General features: G+C 43.6%; 5 protein-coding genes across 5 annotated transcripts in view; 2 read left to right on the forward strand and 3 right to left on the reverse strand.

The window, feature by feature from the left end:
- LOC126568590 (probable prefoldin subunit 6) overlaps positions 1-25,006 on the reverse strand; it is a 263,741-nt gene that overhangs the window by 162,048 nt on the left and 76,687 nt on the right. The gene's annotated exons all lie outside the window — the stretch shown is intronic.
- On the reverse strand, positions 1,771-2,665 carry LOC126559932 (uncharacterized). Its single transcript, XM_050216095.1, has 2 exons — positions 2,649-2,665; positions 1,771-2,560 (listed from the first exon to the last, which is right to left on the reverse strand). Exons 1-2 carry the CDS (start codon positions 2,663-2,665, stop codon positions 1,771-1,773), a joined length of 807 nt encoding a protein of 268 aa, XP_050072052.1.
- Positions 10,755-13,334, forward strand: LOC126568502 (uncharacterized). Its single transcript, XM_050224991.1, has 3 exons — positions 10,755-11,132; positions 11,560-12,187; positions 13,110-13,334. Exons 1-3 carry the CDS (start codon positions 10,957-10,959, stop codon positions 13,281-13,283), a joined length of 978 nt encoding a protein of 325 aa, XP_050080948.1. The 5' UTR covers positions 10,755-10,956; the 3' UTR covers positions 13,284-13,334.
- Positions 16,581-17,039, reverse strand: LOC126568646 (protein transport protein Sec61 subunit beta; the record flags this gene model as incomplete). Its single annotated transcript, XM_050225161.1, has 2 exons — positions 16,581-16,706; positions 16,789-17,039. Coding segments are annotated over 2 exons (339 nt in total), but the record flags the coding sequence as incomplete, so codon positions are not given.
- On the forward strand, positions 20,568-22,496 carry LOC126568267 (CCR4-NOT transcription complex subunit 3-like). Its single transcript, XM_050224713.1, has 3 exons — positions 20,568-20,666; positions 20,746-20,982; positions 21,594-22,496. The coding sequence occupies exons 1-3, from the start codon at positions 20,624-20,626 to the stop codon at positions 22,493-22,495; spliced, it is 1,182 nt and encodes a 393-aa protein (XP_050080670.1). The 5' UTR covers positions 20,568-20,623; the 3' UTR covers position 22,496.

Consider the following 25,006-nt stretch of genomic DNA (forward strand, 5'->3'; position numbering starts at 1 on the left):
CCTGTGTTCTAGTTGCACCGTTCTAGCAATAGGGACAATATGTTTTGCTTTTGCCCAGCGCTTCATGCCAATACACACATCGCGTCATGCCGAAATCTCGTCCTACTGCTGGGAGCAGGGCGTCGCAATTGTTGAGGATGAGTATTTTTAAACGGCGCGCACAACGCGCGCGCTATGGCAAATGTCTTGACGGCAGTTTTGGGTTGGCAATTATGTAAAGCGAAAAAAGCGGTTATAAAAGAATGGACTATGGTACTTAGGAAAGGAAGGGGAAAAACAGGTTTGCTTAATCGATATTTTTCGCTTGTTTTTCCGAGGTACAAAGCCCTTTCAACAAAGAAGTAAAAGCAGTGTATCGAGTGAAATTCAGCCAAGGTATGCCAAGTATCGAGAATTGATTTAGGAAACAGCCAGAAACAAAGAATATAAATTTTGTAGCTTCTCAAAAATTGCTTAAGAAAACAAAACCGTACCGCGATCACACTTTGAAGTTATTTCAGAGGAAAATTGAGCTTTAAAGAGCTTTTAAGCTGTGTCAGCAGTGCATTTTGCACGACATTGGTGATAAGTGACACGACAAGACCGAACTTACCCGGGTCGGAGCCATCCATAAGCGTTTCGGATCGTATTCCCAATACCAACGATTTCGAGTCGACCAGCGGGTAGCAGCAAAGCATATGCGAGTTCGACTCATTGGATTGGAATCGATCCGAACTTCGTTGCGTTCACAGGTCGTCCTCGGATTCTTTTTCTCGGACCAACCCGACTCCGGGACAATCCGTTTAAAGAGTCGTATGAGCTTTATTAAAAAAGGAATCGTTTAAAGCGTTCCAAGCGACCGCAGCTGCCAAATGTTTGCTGTTACGCTAATACTAATCGTTAGCAGCCTCTCATCATCCAATGGTAGTTAACGTTCTATGCTAGTTGGGCTGTAAATGTCGATCGATTTCAAGTAGTGCTGCGTCCTTGATGGCATGTCTAGGTAAAAATTGCCTTAATAATCACTACTAAGCGTTTTGTGAATACAAATTTGCCTTGATGGTGCCTGAGTTGGTTGATTTTGTCAATCTCACCTCTTTGATATTTTATTGTCTCAATCTGTGGCGCATTTTGCCCCTAAGCGCGATAGTGGGACCTGGGGCCCTCCAGTGGTTGTCCTGGTCTTGTGAGCGGCAGAAGGAAGAGGGGCAGGGGGGGGAGAGGGTATGTTTGGTAAATGGAGCTAGCACGGGCCCCTCTAAAAGGAGGACGCTCCCCTTATGCAGCTCGAGACCTTTAGCAGCTGCTTTTTTGCTGACGTTAAAACTCGCCGCTGGTTCCGATGACCACATAGGAAAGCGTTCCTGGATCATTACCTACAATCACATACCAATTCCATACAATCCAGTAAATGTTTACATCGATACCAAGTAGTAATGATTTACTTTATAAACTTATGATTATAACGACTGCCACAGTGATAAAGTTCAAATGAATAAAGGAATTTATTTGGCATATAACACACATAATCATTCTAAACATGAAAATTCATTTCTCCCGTCCAAATTATTCAAAATTTTTCAATTAAAGTTACTTGGAGTAGGATTGCGATACGCAATCACCTGTGTTTGCACTTTACTCTTCACAGCTACTTAAAGGCTGGTTAAGAGTTCCAAAAGACTTTCATGCTGCTTATCTACTGCACACGGTCAATCAAAGCAGCGATCTTTTGCATGCTGATTTGATGATTTTGATCTAATCCTTAATCTTCTACCATCGAGAAGACTCACTCTACTGTACCGATTTCAGCCACGTTTGATTCCAATTGTTCGTACCGGCTGGATCGAATCCTTTCACCAGCGGAAATCGATTCCGCGTCCAACCAACAATCGTCGTCAGATGACGATTATTATCGACCTGGAACGTTTCCAGCTGTGGCATACTCCAGTACGTCGAATCAAGCGTTCTTAATCGATTGTTCGATAAATCCAGCTTATGTAGCGAGCCGAAGCTTGTCTGTACCGATGATCGAAAACTCTCCAGCCGGTTGTGTGCTAGCAGTAGTTGCTTCAATCCAGCCGCATTCGCTAACCGATCCAAGTTGAACTCCTCCAACAGATTGTAGCTAAAGTCAAACTTTCTTAGGGCGGTTAAACGCTCTATTCCGGAAGGAAGAGCGGCCAGCCTATTGCGCGGCACTGACAGCTCAGCCAGACGGCAATCATTATCGCGACCAGTGAAAGCTAGCTCCAATCGCTCCAATCCTGCATTGTCCAGCGAGAGACGAACGAGCTTGTTGCGTTCGATTTGGAACGTTGTGTGAAGGTTAAGATTGATCGAATTGCTGGTAAATAGGAAAAGGACCGTATTGGACTGGTCGAAACGCAAGATACGCTCAATTTCTGCAGCAGTTCCATTGCCAGAATCGTGAATCTTGTCCGAGGTTGCTGGTCGGTAACCTTCTTTCCAACACTTCCACGCCTGATGCGTTTCCTCTATGCGATGGTAGTCGTAGTGGAACTTTGTCACCGGACTCTTCGCATCGGTGGATGAGGTGTAACAACACAGAGCGAGCAACAAACTGTAGCAGAAACGGTAAAAAAAAAAAACAAATATTTTTAACACTTAACGAGACCTCTTGAAGTGTGGACCGATGTGACAATACTCACAACCAAAGGGAAGCCATCGCGAAAGCGTAAACGGTGCTATTTGTTCAAGCGATTAGCGCTCACTAGTTCTCACATACGAAGAGGATCATATGACGGAGACACTTATCAGCAGGCTAATGCAAGACCATCATGATCCACCATGAAAAGCATCAGTTTATTCCGAGCGAGAGCTAAATTGACTCATTTGAATCTGATGCTCTCTGCTGCTGATGTCATCCTGAAGGTAGGTTCGCCTCGGGAAGGAGATTATTAGAAGAAGACTGACAAAAAAAAAACAAAAAGGGCCTGTTTCTTAGAGCACCAAGCGAAACAGAGGAAGTATTTACGTGTCAATTGTAGTATAGGCTAAACAATTTAAACGATAAGGAACCGTCTGCCTTGTCACGCTTGTGATATGGGATCGGTTTTAAAGTTTTAAGCCAGCTTCATTCGTATTCAAAGTGGTTTACAAACAATTATTAAAATTTGTTTGTTCAACAACGCTCTGAACGCTCTCACACGATCTCTCCAATTCCTTGGCTTCGCGGATGGCATCGACATTATCGAACGGACAACGGCGACGGTGTGCGAGGCTTACACCCGATTGAAACGCGAGGCCAATAGAATTGGATTTAGCATCATTGCGACGAAGACTAAATATCTGCTTGCCGGAGGCTCTGACCATGATAGAGCCCGACTCGGTGGTAGAGGAACCTCCTGCGATCCAGAAGACTCCAACATCACACAAAATGTACGATTTGCCGCACCTTGATGTGTCTGGTAGCCTTCTACGGACACGATTCCTGGACTATGCTAACGGACTCGCCATTTTCGAACGGCGGGTGCTAAGGACGTGTGGCGAAGGAGAATGAACCACGAGCTAGCTGAGCTATTCGACGGTGCAAGATTCATGCCCCACCAAGAAGGTGCTCGTCAGTGACCCGTTCTGCGCGAGGTGTGGAGAAGCAAGGGCGATCTCGTTGGTTGGATCAAGTGGCGTCAAACCTATTAGAGATCGGATGAAGCCGTGGTTGGAGGACTGCAACCCAATACCGAGTTTCCTGGAAACTGATTGGCGACCTGGCCATGTCGACGTGTTCAATCCTGAGCAGGCCAAGAAGAAGTATTAAAATTTATAAAAAATGACGTTTTATTTTTTTGGACGTTTAAAGCTAGTCCAAGTCTAAGTTTCGGACGCCTCTCCCGCAGTTGTCAAGTAACTGGCCGATATTCACGACACTCTCACCAACATATGACAAACGAGAGGCTTAGTGTCACTCGGCTTCTGTTAAAAATCGGTCCATTGCGACCAATTGTTAACACATTTTGAGAGCTGATGTTAATCTTGCTGACATTTTGGCTTGTTCACTGCGTTTAGTCGTGTTCTGTCGTGCATGGCATCCTCCCCATTTATCACCCACCGAGCTGACAATTGATGCAACCAGATTGGGGATTTGTTTTTATCAGTGTAAATGGAAAGTTTTGCTGCCGTCTTTTCACTGGCGGTTTTGTGGTTTTGTGTGGAATATTCCGCCTCGGACTGGAATTTATATTTTGTTTTGGGACATTCAGACACATTTCCATTTCTATCTCTTATCGTGCTTTATCACGCTGGTTATGTTGATGATTGCTGGAGTACAAGATGTCGGTCGGTCGGAAATGGGTTGTCATGCATACTAACACTATCTTTATCTGTTGTGATAGTGCACAAGAGCGCTTAATACAGCTGCCGCTGCTTCACGTTTCCTCTAGCAATAAAGACAAGCATGTAAATAAACAAGCGTATTCATTCGCTCAGCACAGCTGCAAGTGTTGCTTTCTGTCCATTGAGCAATTCCGACAATATTTAGATCAGCATCATGATGAATCGCTACCACCAAGAGCAAGACACCGCGCGTCTCTGCTGACCTTCGTGTAGGATGAACAACACGTGCTTGTAGAAGAAAGAGACTCGTGTCCGGGTCCCTCACCCAGAGGCCCCTCGCGGGTTTCAGTTTCTGATTACCGCCAAGTACACTGTGCACAACAAAGCCGCACAGCACACCAGTGTTGAGAAGGAATTTCATAATGTATTTATGTTCACGTCACCAACAAAAACTGCATCGCGTGATCATGTGACCATCGCGAGAGTGTAGTTGTGTGAAGTGCGTCAGCAACAGTACAACCGAATAAACAATAGACAAACAACTGGAACGTGTGTCACATCCAACTAATTCCATCAATCCTCTACAATCTTATCAAACGACGACTCTTCAAGTAACCCAAAGAGGCCTTTCTTCCTCCGGCTGCGAAAGAGAGTGGAAAATTCCACACCCCCAAAACGGATGCCGCCTTCAGATGGTATAAAAGGCACATTCGGCAAGGTACGCTACTAGCTGCTTTTGCCAACCTATTGACCCCTCCCCCCACTGGCATAGATTCATGATTGAACTGTGACGGATCCACGTGAGCCACGTGCTGCGAGGTGCGTGTTTATGCGCCTTCTTGTCAAACAAGCCGGAGAGAAGACTCATGGCAGCAAAACGTGTAGCGGCGGCGGTGGCGGCAGCAGTAGTGGAATCAAGCATGCTAATCTGATCAAATTCTTCTCCTATTTCCGAAGGACACAATTGCGTGCCTCGGCGGCGAATGTCATGTGAAGGCGCAATCGGGTGGTGGCCCAGTTATTGCAAATTGCTGGTGCGCAATTAAACGCTTTAACCGAGATCCGCCAAACAAAAAGCCATTACAGTCGAGCACTACACTGTTGCGGTTGTTGGCACGCGGTATTGTGTGTGTGTGTGTGTGTGTGTGTTTGTATGGTCTTACATAGACCCTCCCCAGAAGGTGGGAAGGGAATTGTAACAACTGTTTCTTGTTTGGCTTGGCTACTGTCGCACGTACCGCCCATTCATGCCAAAAATATAGCAAAGACGACATTTTACATGACAAAATATTATGCACACACGGCGCAAAAACTGTGTTTTCGTTCTTTTTTTTTTTTTGTTTTTGTTGTATTGTATGCAGAAGATCATCAAAAGGCAGCTAATTAAAGGTTTAATACGCAGTTACTTTTGCAAATGTGGCCTCACAATGCAAAAGATCACGGTAAAGGACAATTTTCGTGTAAACAATTACCTTTGAAGGTACGATCGTTTGATCAGGGAAGTCTTTAAGGTCAAACAGATGATAAAAGGCACTAGAAAAACAGATCTTCTGTAAGTCGAGAAATGATCTTCTAGCTGATCTTGTGCTCAACACGCCCTTACTTCATTCTTTTCTTAAATCATTTTATCGAAGAACTTGCAATAACAGTTACAGTGACGGACAAAAGAATAAGAATATTATAATATTCATTCATGACTTATCTTAATGCTTTCGATAGTTGTATTAGCTCCCAGATCTCTCTTAGAGTAAATTTAAAAAATTCTAATTGATTTGAAATATCAACTAGAATTGTGTAAACCTTAGGGCTTCGTTCATATGCACTGTATAGACAATTGGTATGCGATTTTCAAAGTTCTGCTTTCGATTCTTCTTCCAGGTACACCTTTACCTAGTATAAGAAGAATGCTCAAAAGCATCTGAACTCTCTATAGTAATTTTATTTTCGCCCATAAGTTTATAAAAAATGCATAAGATTTTAAAACTTGAAAATAGATTTTTTTAAATTTAAAACAGAAAAAAATTACCCATTTATTGTTAAATACAACCAATTTTAGTGTTGAAAAATGTAAAAAGTAGATGCTCAAAACTATTTTTTTATTCGAATTTTAAAACTGATAAATAGTCTTATTTTATGGCCTTACTTGCTTCGGCCATATTATCATTAAAATGGCAAAACGAGACTAGAATCGATTTAATGATTTTTTGGAACGTTTTCTCAGTTCAACTTCATTTACAAAAATGGCTAGGAATATTCGTTGAAAATTCGAGAAAAAAGGAAAATTCGTTATCCTGATTTGCGTTGAAAATAATTCTCATAATAAATATTCAAAAAATAATTTAACCAAACTCGATTGAATAGCACACAAGTTATTCACCATAAAAATCCCTGTTAAAGTAATACGAAAAAAAAAATATTCAGAAGCAAACAAGAACTCGATTTTAGCTAGCTTTAGATTACTCAATAACTGTCAAGTAAAATAAAAGTGTTCAAAATATCCACAACCAGTCAAAAGTTCTGTTGGGTTGTTCTAGTTGATATATTGATAAATTAAAAAAAACTAAACTGATTCCTCGAATATCGGCATTATAGCCTCGCTTTACATTATTAAAACAAATTTGGTGGGCTTATTCTGTCGCCCATCACTGTCTAGAATTGTCCGTTTAGACGATTTCTAGCAAAATGGTCGTAATGATAAAAATAAACATTTCTTTTTACCCGCTTACAGCATGTAATATTTGAAGACGATTTATCTGTCCATTCCTTCTGTTGTCAACTGTACATTTGTTCATTTTTGGCATCTTCCCATTGTTTTCCTGCGCAGCATCATTAACCTTTCTGTATCGTTCTCCTCTCTTTTTTCTCATCTGGTGAAAGCAAAGGTACCAATTGTTTTTTTTCTTTTTTTGCCCTTACCATTCCTACCCCCAACCCCGTACACACACACACACCTATTTTCCTGCTGCCGCTGATCCAGATCTCATTTGTTTACTTTGCCCACTTTTCTTTTACCCCTGCAGTTCAAAACATTGTCGCTGATCTCGCTCACTCACATGCAATTTGTTTTGTTTCTTTTTCACTTTAAACAGCTTGCCGTACGATACTGGTTTGTGCGTGTGTGAGTATAAAAGGGCTTAAGTAAGGTGGCTTAAACCTACCGCACAACCCCGAAACGGAGCGAGCAGGACGGACACACAGCGCAGCGCGATAAGGAGTGAAAAAGACACCGAGCCGACCATACCAATAGAACTTTGCCTCGGTGTGTGTGTGTGTGTTGTGTTACGCCCCGCGCACATTGAACTCGCGGCTTTATAAATGCCTTCGCTTCCGCGAACGAAAACAAAGCAATCGCATTCGAGCGATTGAATCGATCGGGTGTTTTGTAACCACAGCAGAGCGGCGCATTCCTCTCGGACTGATCTTCACAAGATCTAACCAAGTGTGTGTGTGTTATTCGGCATCAAGTGACGCTATCGGATCTCTAGAAAACCGTGCTTAAAGTGATAGTTCCTTTCCTGGTAGTGCTCGAATCCAGTGGAGGCCTACCAGCCCAAACCCAAGCAGCGTCAATGTACGCCACACGGTGGACTACGGAGCGCTAAAAACGCAACCCCAAAAATCGTGAAAGTGATCCGTGGAGAGTGTTTTTTCCCGTAACCAGTGTGGGTGTGTGTGTGTGTGTGTTGTCGCGCCACCCCATCATCTCTCTGTCCTTTATGTTTAATCCCGTATTTAATCGCGTTATTTTGACGAAGAAGAGAAAACCGAAATTGTAAATCATCAGCAGAGAAAAAGGACTCGCATAGTTCTTGTGCACAAAGCCAATATCCTTGCATCCTCTAGAAAGGAAGGACACTATACAAAAAAAAAAAGAACGGGCGAGACGTGATCGTACGCCAAATACGGTACGTTATTCTGCCATTCGTTGTTCGCCTCACAGACGTCAGGAAACCTTGAACGAGTTACGGTCCAACAGTTATCACTTTCGTGCTAAAGGTGGCCGAAAGGAAACTTTTTCTCACTGGGGCTTAGGCCGTTGTATGGGTAAGTTTCGCTAAATATGGATTTAATTTTAATAAAATATGCATTAAATTATTTTACATAAATAGAAAGTAAGAAACAGGTCCAGGAAGGTCCTCCATTTTCGAACGATTAATCCATTACAGTGCGTCACAGAAAAAAAAAGCTCTACCGGATGTCGTTAGTTAGAGTGTAAGCTCGGTAATTGGATAAAGCTCCCCCGAAAGCGGCTGGTAATTGAATTAATCGCACAAAACACGCCAGAATTGGATTGTCGATTTCCCTGAACTCAATGTTTGAATGTGCCCCGAGCCAGTGCACCCAACTTCAATCATGCTGCTGCTGCTGCTGCTCGCGACTTGTTTTGATTGACTTTGAAGGTCATTAGAATTCTGGTGCAAGACATTCGTCCACTCGAGGCTTCTTGCACCCTTGAGTCAGGCAGCAAAGTCAGTGACCTATTTTTTTCAATTTGTTTTTGGAAATTATGTCACTCCAAAAGCTTCCCCAGAACGGTTTTGTTGCTAAGGGGGTTTGTTTTTGTGCTGCGAACTATTATCATCACGCACAGCACATGACGCATCCGGATGTCTTGGCCGATGTTATTGTGAAGTACAAGAAAAAATGTGGAGGAAAAAATGTACACACACACATGCCAACAACATGCAAAGATATGGGAGGTTGGACGTGGTATCATGATTCATCACGCCAGAAAACATGCCACGACGACGTCGATGACGACCCATAACTATCAGACTTGCTTAACAAGTTGATGTGGACTTTGTCCTCCTTTCCCGTCGCTTGTCGCCTGTCGCTAATGGTGATCCGATACAATATGGTGGCCAGGGTTCCAGGGTTGGCAAATGAAGGTTTCTCTGTTACTATTAGCCCCCTAAATACCAATCTCCCTCTCTCTCTCTCGGTGTAATTGCGAGCAATCTGCACTGTTTGTAACGGTATAACCCGTTGTTTACTTTACAATTCGCTGCTCTATATACGGGAAAGCAGAAATTACTGATTAATTAGAGACACACATTTGCTCTCTAACGAACACCCAAGGAATAATGTTTGGAACGGGTGGAATACACCTTCATTTGCTGCTTTGGCTGTACCTTTTTCTATACACGACACGTGACGAAATGACATTCAAGCCGCCATATCCATCCCATGGCACGCATGAATGTGTGTTTCTCTTGCACTGGGGCCCTTATCTGGCGAGCGGGTTTTTTTGTTGTTCGTTCGTTCGTTCGTAATTGCGAACAACGAAGCATGCGCTCCGCGTGGCAACGCACCAGCAGCAATTTGCTCAACGAGAAAGACGCGCAATGTGGCGTGTTTGCCAACAGCTGGCGCGTTGTTTTGGTTCGTGTTTATGGCCTTTTTTTCGCTAAAATTTTACTACGTGTATTCCTTCGTATAATGTCTCTCTCTCTCTCTGGAAAATTGAATGAAGGGAGAAAGAGAGCGAACCAAACAAAGAGTAGAAACCCTTATCGAAAGAGCATTGTTTGGTACAGTGTTCATCAAAATAGTAGAAAACTAGTTATTTTAACAGTTCAAATATTTAAATGAACTTAAATACTATTCAGAAAACCACTTGTAGAAATAAAATATCCATCTTGGCGTTAAATATAAAAAAAAAAAATCCTTAGATATGAAAGATTCCCTAAAGGAACAAAGTCTCTAAAAGCAATGAGAAAATTAAAAAAAAGGTGAAAGTTACAAATTAACAGCAAGTACACGTAGAAGTGCAACATTTATTCTGCTCGTGACTGTAATGATGCGTTCGAGCAATCGGAAGGAGAGCTTTAATTATCTAAGTCAAGTAGCGATCGAAACTGGGAGCTTTGAGAGCTTTTACTAGTCGCCAGCGCCAGCCATTTTTTGCTTGTTAAGCGGAATCGAAACAGGAATTCTACATTTTAATCTGTTTTTTTTTTTTCATTCTTTTCCATCCCGAAAAAAAATGTAGAGCGTGAAAAACCATCGTTTATAAAAGGGGACGAACCGGGCCTGGCTGGCAAGCAGGGCCGGAACGATCTTAGCTGCGCGAGAAGCACCGTTAAAATAGCGAGCGTTGAACGTCAAGATGGCGCGTACGTACCGACCGTTGGCCGCTGGGGCAACGAGTGGCCAAGCTGACTCGGAACCGTGCGGAACGAACTACTGCCCGTGGTTCGGGAGGACCATGGGACCGCCGGCGGTCAATCTGCCCGACGATTGACCGAACCGGACAGTCACAGACACGATGTGACTACCAGCGAGGAAGCAGCACCACCATCGCGGCCGCAGCCGTCGGTTCACCGCACCGTACCGAGCACTCAGCACCAGAGCATCAACGGCACAGCAACTACCGTTGCTGCTGACGCTGCTGAAGATGGTACGGTCGAGACCGAACTGGCCGCCGCCGCCGGGATCGCGTCCAGTGAGGATGGCCCTGCCGCCGTCGGTCGCCAGCCGGCCGGCCGTGGTAGCCGCCCCTGGATTGCGGACGATGGTGATAGCTACAATTTGGGCGCGTTCGATCAAACGAACGGTCCGTGGCCGATCCGGCAACCGTTACCACTGCCGAAGTGGTCCACCCGCTCGGTCACCCCGTTCGTGGTGGACAAGCTGTGGCAGTACGAGGACCTGGTCGGTCTGATTGAGACGAAGCTGCAGCGAATGCTCGAGGAGACGCACTACAACACGGCGAACAATTTTGTGGATTTTTACAGGGCCTACCGGGCCGCTCACCGTCACGGCCGCGGTGAGCTGAAGCAACACTTCCAACACTATACCATCCCGATCAACCGTCGGCACCATATGTGCGTTAGTTTGGGAATGGAAATAGTCGCAAGGTAAGTTGGTGCCGTTAATCGCTTATGGGTAGGCTGACTAGACGAAGTTGATGAAAAAACAGGACATATATTTAAAAAAAAACAACTATCCATGGGATATTTTATGGAAGATGAGAATTCACAAGATACAAATACAAAACCGGAGTATATTTCGGAGGAAATTCTGAGTTTACTCCATGGTAATGCAGAGTTTACTCCGGAGTAATCAACATCGCTGTCGATTTGGGAGTAATTCCGCAAAATCCCAAACTAAAATCCATAATTTGGGAATATTCACAAACTGGGAATATTCACGGATATAGCGGAACATTAACTGTTGGTTAAAACATAAAGGGACTGTCACTTTAAATACAGTACGTCTGGTCAGGCCTGTTTATGGGATGCTGAGCTGATTGCTAATAAATTTCATTTCTTCCATTCACAACAGAATCGCAGAACATCATCCGGACATTGCACGTCTGTTCTATCTGGTATCGTGCGAGGAAGCGTTAGACGAGTCGGATTCGTACATACAGCACTGCGAGGAGAATGGCATCGAGTATGCGGGGTCCACGCTCGAGAAGGAACACGCTATGGTAGCGATGAAGATCGTGGTCGGCGGACGGGAAGGAGTGCTACTACTCGATCCTGGCTACCACGTGGCACGTGCCGTCACCGTTATGAAGGACCAAAAGTACCCGCACACCGGCTGGTTCACGCAGTCTGATGAACCGCACTGCAAGCGCGAATATAGCTACGCACTGCACGAAGAAAGCAGTGACTACGTCACCTGGACCGAGCGCATGACACGTGGTGGAAAGCAACAGTACGAACAGTCGCTGGTGTACATTGCACGACCGTACCGTACGGCAATCGATGTAACCGTGCGACGTAACCTGGTGTACAACTTCCGCTCACTGTTGGCCCGTGACGCTAAGGGGCGAGTGTGTGCCGGACTGTACTTCCCGGTCGTACCGAATCCACACGATGCGCAGGTGACACTGTTTTACGACAACGCTAACGCTGCACAGGTGAAGCAGAAGTTCATGTTCTCCCTGTTCAATGATCCGGAAAAGGTAATGTTAATGGAACAGAAATAATCGATAATTTCTGTTTTTGTTTTGGATCTAAAAAGAGCATTTGAGACAATGTTAAGGCCCTTGGTTATTGTGTGGTGGGAACTCGATTGGTTCAAAAATTGTTTAACAAACAGAACTCAGAGATCATTATTCAAAAATTCTGTGTCAGAGTCTATCGAAAATACCCTTGGAGTTTAGGAAGGAAATCTTCCTGGATCAATATTGTCTTGTGAGATCAATCTTTTTGTTCAACTATCCTATTCCTTGGCAATTAGTGGTCAAATAGTAAGATCATAACGATTGGAAAACCGCGTATTATACGACTAGTATTCAGATGTGGTCCACGTACATCGTCCTCTGTTATGCTTAGTTATCTTACAATGGATATCGACAGAGCAGAGGATAGTGTGTCAGACCACGATTCATTTTGGGGAGGGAATAGTTCCCGATCCTGACGTCCATATTTACTGTACACGCAGAGCAGATACACCATGGATTCCGTGTTTGATTTATCAGAGGAGAAGGAATTCTCTGTTCTAACCGGACAATTATTGGGTACCTTAAGGATCCATTTTCTCTAAGTCTGGTAAGCCATTGTGACAATCATCCTCTGGTGTATGTACGTGGTCACATTCAGGGATATTAATATTCCCTGTCACGGAACTATGTCTATGTCTATGTATAATAATTATGGGACAGTTGTGTCCCGGCAACAATGTGGTGGTATTACAAGCACCACTTTTCGATTTATTTTGTCTATGAAAGATGAGAGTTTAAAACATCAATAATAATAATTTCCGCCCTTCTCAAACCTATGCTCGGGTATAGGAGTGGGACTTATAATCATCATAAAATTTACCAACGAATTTGAGTTTGAATTGTACATAAACTAACCGTATGTGGTGTCTTCTCTCAACAGATTCCTGACCCGGTACTGGCCCATCTGCAAAATTTGGCCCCCCAGTTGCGCATGAAGCTCGGCGACCTGATCGATCTGATGGTCGATCTGGCCCGTTCCGTACACGACGTCGAGTTCGTGCAGCAGGTGCTCGAGATTAACAACAACATCAACGAGCTGTCGGCAGATAATTAAAGCTATAATTATGCATTTTTCCCTTCTACTTCTTTACTACAATTCCCTACCTATATACATATTATATTAACACCTGTAGTGACAACACTGAGGAAGGCTGTTTTGACGCACCATCTCTAATGTATAACCTTTATGCCACAAATTGCCACAAAAAAAAACCCGTTCTCACTTAGAAACACTGATAACCGAGATGCGTTCTTCTAATGCGTTTTTTTTTAAACTTAAATTGTCTAAATTATATTCAAACGTTAAAGAAAAAAAAAGGAAAACATAATAATCGTGTGTTTGCAATAGTAATTCAACTTTGTGTGTGTATCGTGCAAAACCGTTTGTAATGCGTGTGTGGTTTCTTTTGTCTTCTATAAAATGTATTAACTTTGCACCATTTGATTAATTATTGTCACCAGCACACAAGACCAAAACTTCGCAAATTCATTCCGCAAAGGTGTTATTACAGACAATGATTTGCTGATTTGTTTTTTTTTGTTTAAGTCGATTTTTTCGATCACAGCAAAATAAAGTTCACTTTACTACTCTAATGCACTAAGCGAACGTCGAGCGATTGGCGTTCGAGGCGTGTATATGTGTGTGTATCGCGGTTCTATCCATATATCGGGACTATATTTAATCAGTTTTACTCAACGTGTGTGTATCTATTCTACAGCAAACTATTAAACAGCTTGACAAATAAAGAGATATGAAAAAACAGATAACGAAGCGATTTGTGCCAATTGTTTGCGAAAGAACCTGTGCAAGGCGTGTTGTAGATTGAGAGTTCACATGATCTTTTCCACTTGCTGATCGCTGTAACTATAAGTGTTTCTAATTCATCTCCAAAATTCTTCCCATGGTACTCTTTTTTGTCCTGTCTGGTCAGATTTCTGGCGGTCTATTAAATTCCCAGATCTTAGATAAATCTGTCCAACAAATGTTTTCAACGATATATGGACAATCTCTTTCTGGCTTTGATTCGAAAGGATTGGAGTTCTGATGTATATTAGCAAAGAGAGTTGAAATCCAATTCGAGCTGACCATCATCCAATAATTGATACTTACAAATAACTGATCAATACTAATACGACTATAAGAGCGAAGAAATAGCTGATCAGCTGATACAACTATAAGAACCTGAGTAATTATTGGTGAACTCAAAACAGCTGTTATAATGAATATTTGATCGGGCATTGGAATGGCGATCTCCAATAAATCGCCAAGGCCAAGCAACCTGTGCTCTGGTGAAAAGGCGAGGCCCGGATCAAGTCAAACAACCAAGACCTTAATTGCTTAAATTCGTTTTAACTTGAGCCTGTAGACTCACAAAAAAAACGTTCTAGAATTGAATGAAAAACAACACAGTCAGAAGGACAGGATATAGGATACAAAATTCTCTTTCAATTCTTTCAATAAAACAATCGACTAACGAGACTTCCTTGAGAAAGGCAAAGGGAACATAATAGAAATCTGAAAATCATCTTCTTTTCTGAACCCCGATCCTGCCGTTTGAAAATGGCAGGGTAAGGTCTCAGGTTGTTGTAGAGCCAAAGACGATAAAGAATTTCAAAAATAAATGCTGTTGCTGTCCGGAACAAATCGGACGCAAGCATCCACCGTTGGTTAGCCAATCACACGAAGGAATAAGCGATCCTGAACCCACGCGTAGCTCCGTAGCTATGTCAAATCTACTTGGATCAAACGGATAGGCTTTTCCTGGGTCGACCCGAAATAGTTCCAGATTTCTTCTAATTCCGATGTATTAGGGAAGCACTACTGGGGTGCGGGACCGACAGCAGTATGGAATGCAAGAGAGAAACTTCTCCCAAATCTGAAACCCTCCTAAAGACGTGCACATGGACTCTGTCGAAAGCTGATGAGGCGATGCTGTTACACTTATTCAACAAGAAAACAATCAGAAGGAACTATTTAGGAGTTGTACCTTCGAAAAGCCATTCGGTTACAAAATAAATTTGAATAGCTTTAAAAAAAAAGCGGATATTGCCATCTAAATCACTGCTGACCAGATTCGTTTTGGAATATCACTTTTGATCAAGGTAAGCATCTATTTTTCCCCATTAGAAGCTGGCACTTGTCACAACAGTTCAAACCCGTTGAAAGGCCAGGCTCAGAAGACGTTATTGTGTTTCTTCATAAGGGAAATAGTTGGTAAACAGTCAGTTCTTTGGAATCCATAATTCATTTGTTTAGGAATACCGTTTGACAATCAATTGCTACACACGTTGCAGTGACGGATGTTACGAAGGTCCGGGTGCTTCTTCTTCTTCTTGGCTAAACGAACTCTAAAGTCATGCCGGCTATCGAAATGGATTACTAGACTACCGATACCACGTAGTTGGATAGTCAATCCTCACTACGGGGGGACGGTCCGGATGGGTTTTGAACCCAGTCCTGCCGTATGAAAACCTGCGCCCTTTAGAGCCCTCTCCAAGAAAGAAAATTTATTGAACTGCTCTCGTGAATGAAGTTAGGTTTATCGTAGTTTATAGCCTTGGATCATGAGATGTTTACTGGCACAGGTATATATGGTGCAAGGTTCAAAGACAAATTGGGACTACTGGTAGTAATACCAACGAGCAAATTAATAGAAAAGCGAAAATAAAGTAGAATAAATAAAGTAGAGACGGTGAACAAAGCTATTCAACATACGGCTCTTTGAGGCATGTGTTCGATTCCTTTTCGCTTCTGTGTTCGATGCACTAAAATAAATTATAATTAATTTAAGTTAATTTTTACCTTCCACCGCTGCTTTAGTACGGTAAGAGCAAGGATCGAATTGATGGTACACGATGCTACACTTACCTAATTTCGTTACTCCAGTACACAGGACTACCTTTCGTCTACCTTTCTTTCGTCACCACTTGGCTGGATAGAGCTCTTCTCTTCAGCGCTTGGCTTCGGGGACACAAAAGACTTCCTCTTTTTTGTATATAATTATATTGTGTCTCTCAGTACGAATAATAAAGATTGCCTTACGTTGATCTACAGAATCGCAGTACTTTAAATTAGCGGCTAGTTAGCGGGTCTCTCCAAAACGAAAAAACCGAACGACTCGGTGGACCATAAGACCCGTGTCTTATACTCCGATCGTCACCACCATGGTTTGGGAAGAAACGGAACAAATATCTCAAATAATCCACACCGGCAACACGGACGTTATCGGCGCAAACTGACGAGCGAACGGAACTGAATGAGTTCACAGAGAACGTGAGCACGAACGGAAGAGTGGTTGACGTGTCTCCGGCGGGAGTAATAGATCGATGATGAAGGTGTGAACTGAATGCTCGGGGAAGCATCAGTCCGATGTAGGATGCACTGCCATTTTACGCACGGGTGTACTTGCCCCAGATGTGCAGCATAAACACGGAAGCAATGAACAGCAACGACATTACGAGCACTGGGACCGGGCCACTACGAAAGCAAATTGGAACGTATATGAAAGGTTAGCTTCCGGTCATGGGTCCCGTATTCCGATCCGAATCATTATACTTACACCTTGATTCCGGGAGAATCGTCCGTGTAGAAGCGCCACATACCACCGGATCCGGTGCCCGTATTACGATTCCGTGCCGCGGTTGTGGTGGTGGTCGTTTTTCGCTGCTTCAGCGTGCTGGAACCTCCGGCAGATGCTCGTGGTGCCGACGTGGGCTTTGACGGTGATCGGCTACCGCTACCGACGGAAGTGGAACTAGCTGGGGCAGGCTGCGGTCGATTGGGGAAAAAATAGGTCGCAATCAGTACACTTTAGAATCCCGAATCCTGCCTTTGAGAAAAGATGAACCGGAGAGCAAGCAGGAACTCACCATTTTCGCACTGTGTTTGTTGCGGTTTCTGCTTAGAGCAAAACAATGAATGAAAAGCTGGAATCTGGAATGCACAGAACGCGATGTTCTTCGGTCGGAACAGCGATTGGTACGAGTGGCACGAAAAACAACCTGCGCGTGCTGGAAAGGTAAATTTCGCTGTGAAAACGTGAAAGTGCCAACCGGACAACGCTACCAACAACAATGCAAAAACATACACACGTATGATGACGTGGCTGTCAAAATGTGCCTCAGGCTGTCACACATCGGTCCGAACCGAAGATGTTCGAACGGGCCACGAAGATTCTCGATTTGAATAATTCAAATATTTGAAACATTATTCTACAAAAGCGCCTAAATTTTATTATTTCATACATGTATGCTTTTCAAAATAATCATATGTAAAACGATTCTTTCTGAACAATTTAGTCAGTCTCGTTTTCGGAATGTGTGCTATAATTACCGAAAATATGTGAAACCCCGTCAGTCGAACAAGATTTGAAATAAGGAAATACAGTACCCTTCAATGTTATGGCCTCCAGTTACACACGCTGAAACTGAATAATCATCATACAGCAGATAAAGATTTTTTGAGGATTTCAGGTTGTGGAATACACTAATTTGTTGAAATAACTTATTATTTCTATTTGATTCATACTTGTTACAAATCGTAAAGGATAAGTTGGTAAAGTAATGCCTGTGCAATGTTCGTTTCGAAATATAGTGGGCTTTACGGAGATATGATTCTTTGGGAAATTCTTATTCGCTGATAACTGTCGGATCAGTTCAGAGCTACTCTTGGAGCCAGGTTGAAAAGCGATCGAAATTAAAACAGGTCATATTGTTCATGAAAGTGTCTTGCAATGGGATTTGAACTTCGGTACTATCCTGTTAAGATTACAGCCTTGATTGATTATGATCAATTAAGAATTCACTCTGAGATTATGAACAATTTAAAACATTATATTAAAATTTAAAAAAATCGGCAACCGCGATGGAGGCGCCTAGTATAAATCTTTTGAAAATAGTCAAAAAGTAAACGTCTTATTGCGCTAAGAGAAGTTAATACGAAGCTCCTTCATTATTTAATTCGTACTTGCTGTAGTCGAGGATGTTTCTGTTTTGACCTGGTGATGGGCGCTTTGTGAGACTCTCCAGCGAGGTCCCCTGGTCGGCAAGGCATCCCTGATCGGCGAGGCCCCTGGTGGCTGTTACCTTCACCCATAGGTTAATCTGCCTTTGCCTCTGACTCTGGATCGTACCGGAGCCAACGACTCGATCTCTTGGAATTGCGAATACGACCTAAACCACTCTGGGTCACTTATTGGCCGTTGCGATCCTATAGGTTCGGGTCGACCCACCCAAAATTGGTTTTAAAATCCGTTCTTTCAAAATCCTAAATTTTCTTTTCCAGAATAGTTGTCAATTTAGAAGGAATGATACAACCTGGTCTCGATAAACTTTTGTAAAGAACAGGTTGGCTCATACACTTGGCACCCTAGCCATATTGAATGAGCATTTGAGTGCGTGCTTTCATTTATTGAACTTTTCCAAGCTGATTCGATTGTATGTTTACATTTTGCTCATAGAATATTCAATAGTTCGACTAGGTTTCATTTTCGTTAACTCTGTTATCGACTAGTTGCTAGAACAAAATGGATGACGAGGCGCGATTGGTTGGATGCGTGGAAAAACGATCTGAGAGGAGTGAATTCGATGGTGTTGGGAGCATATTCATGAACAAGACATAGAGACATCATCAGCGAATGCGCACACATTCCCATTGTCAGACGAGTCAACCCTCATCTGTCAAATTGCGTTTCTCTTTTTCCATAGCGCAGCTGTCAAACCATTGAGCCTCGAGCCAACCTGTACTCTGTTACCCACTTTGTTTTTAACCCAAAAAAAACTCCCCGAAATTCGATCTCGTTCGTGCCTACACACAACCAGGGAGCAAATTGTTGTCAATCGCTAGCAAAGTGCGTGAAGAGTTAATAAGTTGAGCAATACAATCAAAATATAGCCTACAAAAGAACCGAACCGAAAAACACCGCGTACCGTGGCAGACGCAACCGTGCTGGTGCAGTGGAGCAACAGGTTAGAGCTGCCCGTAGAGAGGCGTCGGCAAGACAAAACCCCGTGAAACCGTGTCCATCGCCGCTGAAGAACGAAAAGAACGATCGCGATCGCGCAAGAGAAGAAAGAAAGTATGTACGGGGCCGCGCGATCGGATGTGCGTGTGATGCAAGTATGATGCACAAGGTTGTGCCAAAGTGGTGCCAAGCAACGAACCAGTAGCACGCGTTTGGTGCTCTTTTTGTTTTCTTACTGCAAATGTTTATTTTTCAATTCCGTCCGCAAAGAGGAGACTGACTGGCTCAGTACTAGGTGGATCGTACAGAGTAATGAAGTCGATTTAACTGCCCAAACTGCTGCTGCTGTTGTGTTCCTAGAGATTCTAGAGGTTCCCTATGAGTATTTTCTCCAAAACAAAACAACGAAAAAAAAACCAAGATCCCCTTAAAAGGAAATCCATGCTGCCGTTGTTAGCTGCCTAAGTTTACGGGCGAGATCCTTTTTGCAGCTTGCGCGTAGAAAATCCCCTCACCGTGCATCAAGAATCGTTGCAAGCGAAGAAGGCTCCACCAGAAGAAAGGAAGAAAGAACGAAACAGAGAGACAAAACTCGCCTCCGCGTACACCGCAGCATCCTCCTCCTTCTCCACCCTTAACTGCTACAACCCCCGCGCGCGCGTGTACGTCTTCCGAGCGTCTTCTCAAAAACCGTCTTTCCCAAACTTCATCATCATCCGCCTGCTTTCTTCAACGGTTGTAGTCGTGTTGGTTAAAGTGAAACAGAGCTCCCAACAGCTCCAGCTCCATCCAGCTTCCGTGGGAGTAACAGAGATCGTCCGGCGACAAAACAAAAGGAAAACAGCGAAGAAGCGCACAGCACAGCACCGAACTCGCCACCTTCTCACTGTGTGGATGTGTGTTGCTGTTTTGCGCTGTGTGAGATGATGCTGTGAAACTGTGTGTTGTGTTGTGGAGGGCTAAACAGCAGTAAGATTATTCCATCTTAAAGTAAGCAATTCCTCACCGGGAAGCAGCCAAGATTTGGAAACAAGGTGCCAATAGAAGCAAAAAAAAAAAAACAAGCCCACCAGCACTTCTGTGAAGGGTCGCCTTTTTGACAGTTTGACTTTTCTCGTACAAGGGCTCCATCTCACCAGCGGTGGTGAGCTATTGCTCACCCTCTCACTGAGTGTCGATCTCACGATCACGAACAGCGAAGCACATCGTTCACAAGGGTGGAAAAACGAAACAAACTTTACTTGCGAAGGGTGTTTTGGTATCGATTTGATCGCTTCGGAACCGCGTCTTCCTGATCGCAGGTGTTCTCGATCGGTTCATCATCTTCCTCACTCCGGTTGAGACTTACTTTCCTAACAAAACCCGGGAAAAGGGATCGTACGATCCCGCAAACGGATTCACGCTGAAAAAGTTAGTGCAAACCCGTCTCAAAATGATCCGTGATCCTGGTGGTACGAGTCCGAATGAAAATCAAGGTAATTGATCATGATTTTCAAAACTATCTTTTTCAACCTTAACACCTTTTTTTCCTTTTTTGTTACCACAATCTTCCAGACTCACCACCATCGCCCAAGTATGATCGAATATTGGGACGACCAGCTCCACCGGATGAGACAGAAATACCACTGGACATGACTGTCCGGCGGAAGGATTCGTCCGATGGGCAGGGCTCACCGACCGGAGTCGATCCTGGGCGGGATGTACCGATCAATCTGAATGTGCGCCCGAGCGTAATAACGAAAGCGCCACCGCCACCAATAAAGAAACGCATCAGCCACATGCACACCAACGGTAATGAGCGAGTGAGCGAGTGATTTAAATCTTTCTAATCCCTATTGATAAAATTGCCTTAATAACCACTATTAAGGAATTTTTCAATAAAATTTTTGCCTTACTGGTTGGCACATTTTGTCAATAGGGATGAATGATTTCAATGAACTCCTCACAAAGAGTTTTTACAACTTCTTGAGTTAAAGTTTTGTATGGAAATGTGTCAAAAATCGACAGCATTTTGACAGAAAAGCTTTATTTTCTGGAAGTTGCGCATTTTGTGTAGACCTCGTTTTAGGATTCGAAGTAACATAGTGTATGAACACTTTTTGGGGTTCGAAGTACAGCTAGTTGTCACAGCTGTTAACGTGACGTCGTTCTGAACGGAAGTACTGCCGAAACCCCTTTAGTTAACCTAACTTTAGTTTTGAGTAAGAGGCCGCCCTCTGCCTTTTTGTTAAAGATTCCCAAAAGAGTTTTGTGAAAAGAATTATATTTCCAGTAGGGAGTGAGTAAGAGTGAATTGATTCCTTGAAAAAATTTGTTATACTCTCATCACTAATCGCTAATCATTAATTTATTTTCACACAAAAATGTATTCTCTCGTTTTTTTCTTTCTTTTGGCATGGCAGGTGAAATAGTGCTAAAAAGTAGTGTGAGAACGACGACCACCGTCGAGTCGGCACCGATCGTGAACGTATCCTCCACGTACTGTGATGTGTCGATCGAGGAACACTTCCGCCGTTCGCTCGGTCCAACGTACAGCTCCATCTACGGTGATAAGCAGCAACTACCGCTGAACGCGCTAAACAACAATACTAGCCTCGGAGGACAAGCACCGGTGCCTCATATAGCGCAGCAAAAGGTCCATCCGCTGCCACTTCCGCTGCTGTTGCAAAAGCACTCGATGGAAACGAGCGAATCGTTACCAGGACTGGCAGGCCCGGGACCGGTTGGTACGAGTGGTGGCGGTGGAGGAGGAGGAGGGATGCGGAACCACAGTAGTAGCAGTATTAGCTCTAGCTCGTCCATCAGCTCGAACAGCAGCATATCGAGCAGCTTGAGCAATACGAGTGGCATTAGTAGCAGTAGCAGCAGCAACATCCCCAACAGTAACATCAGACCATCCGGTCCGATCGCTGGTGGTATACGTGTGGTCGCACCGGATACGATCGAGCTAAAGCTTTCGAGTGATCCCGCACCACCGGTCCCTCTCGTACCGGCAACCGTCCTACCACCGTCACCCGGTGCACCGTCAGCCGCCGCTGCCAGTGTGGCCATTTCGCTGACATCACCGAAACACCTGCATCAGCAACTACCGCCAGCGCCGGCCATTTCGCCCGCCTCACTCACCACCACCATGTCCCTAGCGTCCTCGTCCCCATCGTCCTCGTTGGCGTCTTCGCCTGCGCCGTTTCTTACGACGACGACGCAACAGAAGAGGCCCGATTCGGGCGAAGAGGTGGACGATCATTTCGCAAAAGCGCTCGGTGATACGTGGAAGAAAATTCAGGAAAGCAATATGAATTTGTGAGGCCACTGCAGCCTCACAGAAGCGTACAATTGTGCGTAAAGCTGTGAAACCCCAGGGAACACACCTGTACGGTTTGGTTGTATGCGTGTGTTGCCTACCTGTGAGTGTGTGTGATGAGGTTGTGGAGGGTACATCCTACATTTGTTTCCTTTTTTTTGCGCTATTTTAACTATTATTATTATTATTATGACGCTGTAGTTCCCAATTTGTTTTAAAAAGCTAGTGTTAAGTTCCTTTTAAATTTGTTTTTGCTCTTTGGTAAGCTGTGGTGCACCCCATCTTACCATATTAATTTGTGATTTGATTGATCTGCTGCTGGTTGGTATGGTTGGTGCACAACACCAGATCGATCGTGAATGGAACTAGAATGAGATTGTTTCTAGAAAATCGCTCTTATCTTAAACAGATAAAAATACTAATACTTGTGGAAAGGAAGCGATATAAATATACAAGAGGAAAAAAAGATGTGTTAATCCGGTTAGTTGCACATACAGCGTCTGCTGTACGTTAAATAGTTTAACTATTTTACTATCATTTTAAAAATATTTACCCTTTACTGTGTGCTGTTAGCATATATAGGAGGAAAGAGACAGTGGTGCAATTCCGCAAAAAAACACATACATAAGAAAGCGCCCACACCAGCACATTGGTTTGTTTAAAATGAGTGCATTTACCGAAGTACAGGATGGGCGCACCCTAGTAGTATTCAAACACCGTTGGCTTTCGAATAACTGGATACCCAGTGAACAGATGTGATTAACCTCGTAACAGTCTTGTCATTTTGTAAAAATGGCTCAAACATTTTTTTTTCAAACCCACGGTTTTTGTTCATCCGTATTATTTGGGCCACGGCTGTCGATCACTTCAACCGCAAACTCCCATAGAAGCGCGTAGAAAATGACAGAGAGGTGTGATCTTTTCGAAATCGGCGAAATCTTTTTTGCGTAAAGTGCTATGTACGAAGGAACAATGGCGGATTAATACCCTTCGGAGGACCTTCCGCCCCCCCCCTCCCCCCCCCTAAGCGAAGTTGAATTTGACCCTTATCACATTGAATCTCGAATCACAGTGATTTCGTGGCCCCTTCGTGACTGTTAAACATGCCACTGCACATGAATCCACTTAACATGGAGATGCACAGATCTTTCGAGCTACTAGTTCTGGATTCCAGAGGAGGAATTTCCTGTAAGCGGACTGAGCGACCGTGTTGGGCCCGCCCTGAAACGCCTAAAACGAATTGTAAATACTGGCGGGTGGGAAAGAGATAAAATTCGTACGCTTAGGTACCAGATGAATCAGTCTGTTGTTGGTGAGCCCTCCATTTGTCTTCAAGTTGAACTCAAGATGCATCAACATTCCGCTTAGTTCCTTCTTCTTGGCTCTGGTAGGTCGGACATGTCAATACCACGTAGTTGGATAGTCAGTCCTCACGTATCTGTTGGATTCATTGACTTGATCGTAACCGTAGCTGTATTCGTCAGTCCACTCTACGGCCGGTGCTGTCGTGGAAAAGATTGATCAATGTTGAATGATAATCCCTAGAGGAATTCATTATTGGATTTCTGATCGACATTGATAGACATGTTCCTGAAAAGGTGAACAAACAATTTTATAAGTCAAATAATTCTAGAAACCTTTGGAATTGCACAGAAAAGTTGAATACTACTAGAGGGTACACCCTTCTTTAAATGTTGACGAGATTATATGTGGTTGTGTGTGTTTGCTTGAAAAAAAAGAGATAATTTTAACTTGTTTCTTAAAACACAAATTCAGTTTTAAAGTAGTTGACGACATGACGTACTCACGATCTGGTGGTCGTAAGCAATAGCAATATCTTCCGCTACTGTTGCCCCTCTCCGTATAGTATCCGCCCTAGTTTACCTTATTTGTTCTTCTCGTGTTTATCGCGCCTGTAGCGAAAAGGATTAACTAATTTTAAACTCAAATCGTTGATAGCATAGTTCCAGCGCGTAAAGGAATATCAGGAACACATATTAGGATTAAAGCAAACAAACAAACAAAAATCTGTTGCCTTTAACTAAAACAAAAATGCTAATTAAATTCGCATAACGTGTGTCAAAAGCAAACCGAACTGTTCCTGCGTTTGTGTGTCAAACAAGCAAGGGGGAATTAACCTTTAATAATCTTTTTAGAAACGTAAAACTATTATAACGTGTTATCTGCGTGTACGCCGTTTTGTTCGTACTGCCCGAAGTGATATTGAGTGTCAGCGTGGATGGAGATCGGTGGTTTAACCTTTTTTTTTTGTAACTACACACAAACTCTCTTACGAAGAATGAAGAATCCTTTTACGTTAGCAGTAGCTGGTAAGATGGATGCGATCTCCAAAATCTCTTTCCTTGATAGCTTTCCGGGTTGTGTTGTGTTTGTTGCTCGCTCCCTACGTCGGGTACTGATTTCGAATGGTGCTAGAACGATTTCATATGCCATCTATGCACCGATCGGAAACCAGTGCCCGTAAGGATCAACGCCGTTGCACGCACGCACTCC

The sequence above is a fragment of the Anopheles maculipalpis genome, chromosome 2RL (assembly GCF_943734695.1).
Source record: "Anopheles maculipalpis chromosome 2RL, idAnoMacuDA_375_x, whole genome shotgun sequence".
Taxonomy (NCBI): Eukaryota; Metazoa; Arthropoda; class Insecta; order Diptera; family Culicidae; genus Anopheles; species Anopheles maculipalpis.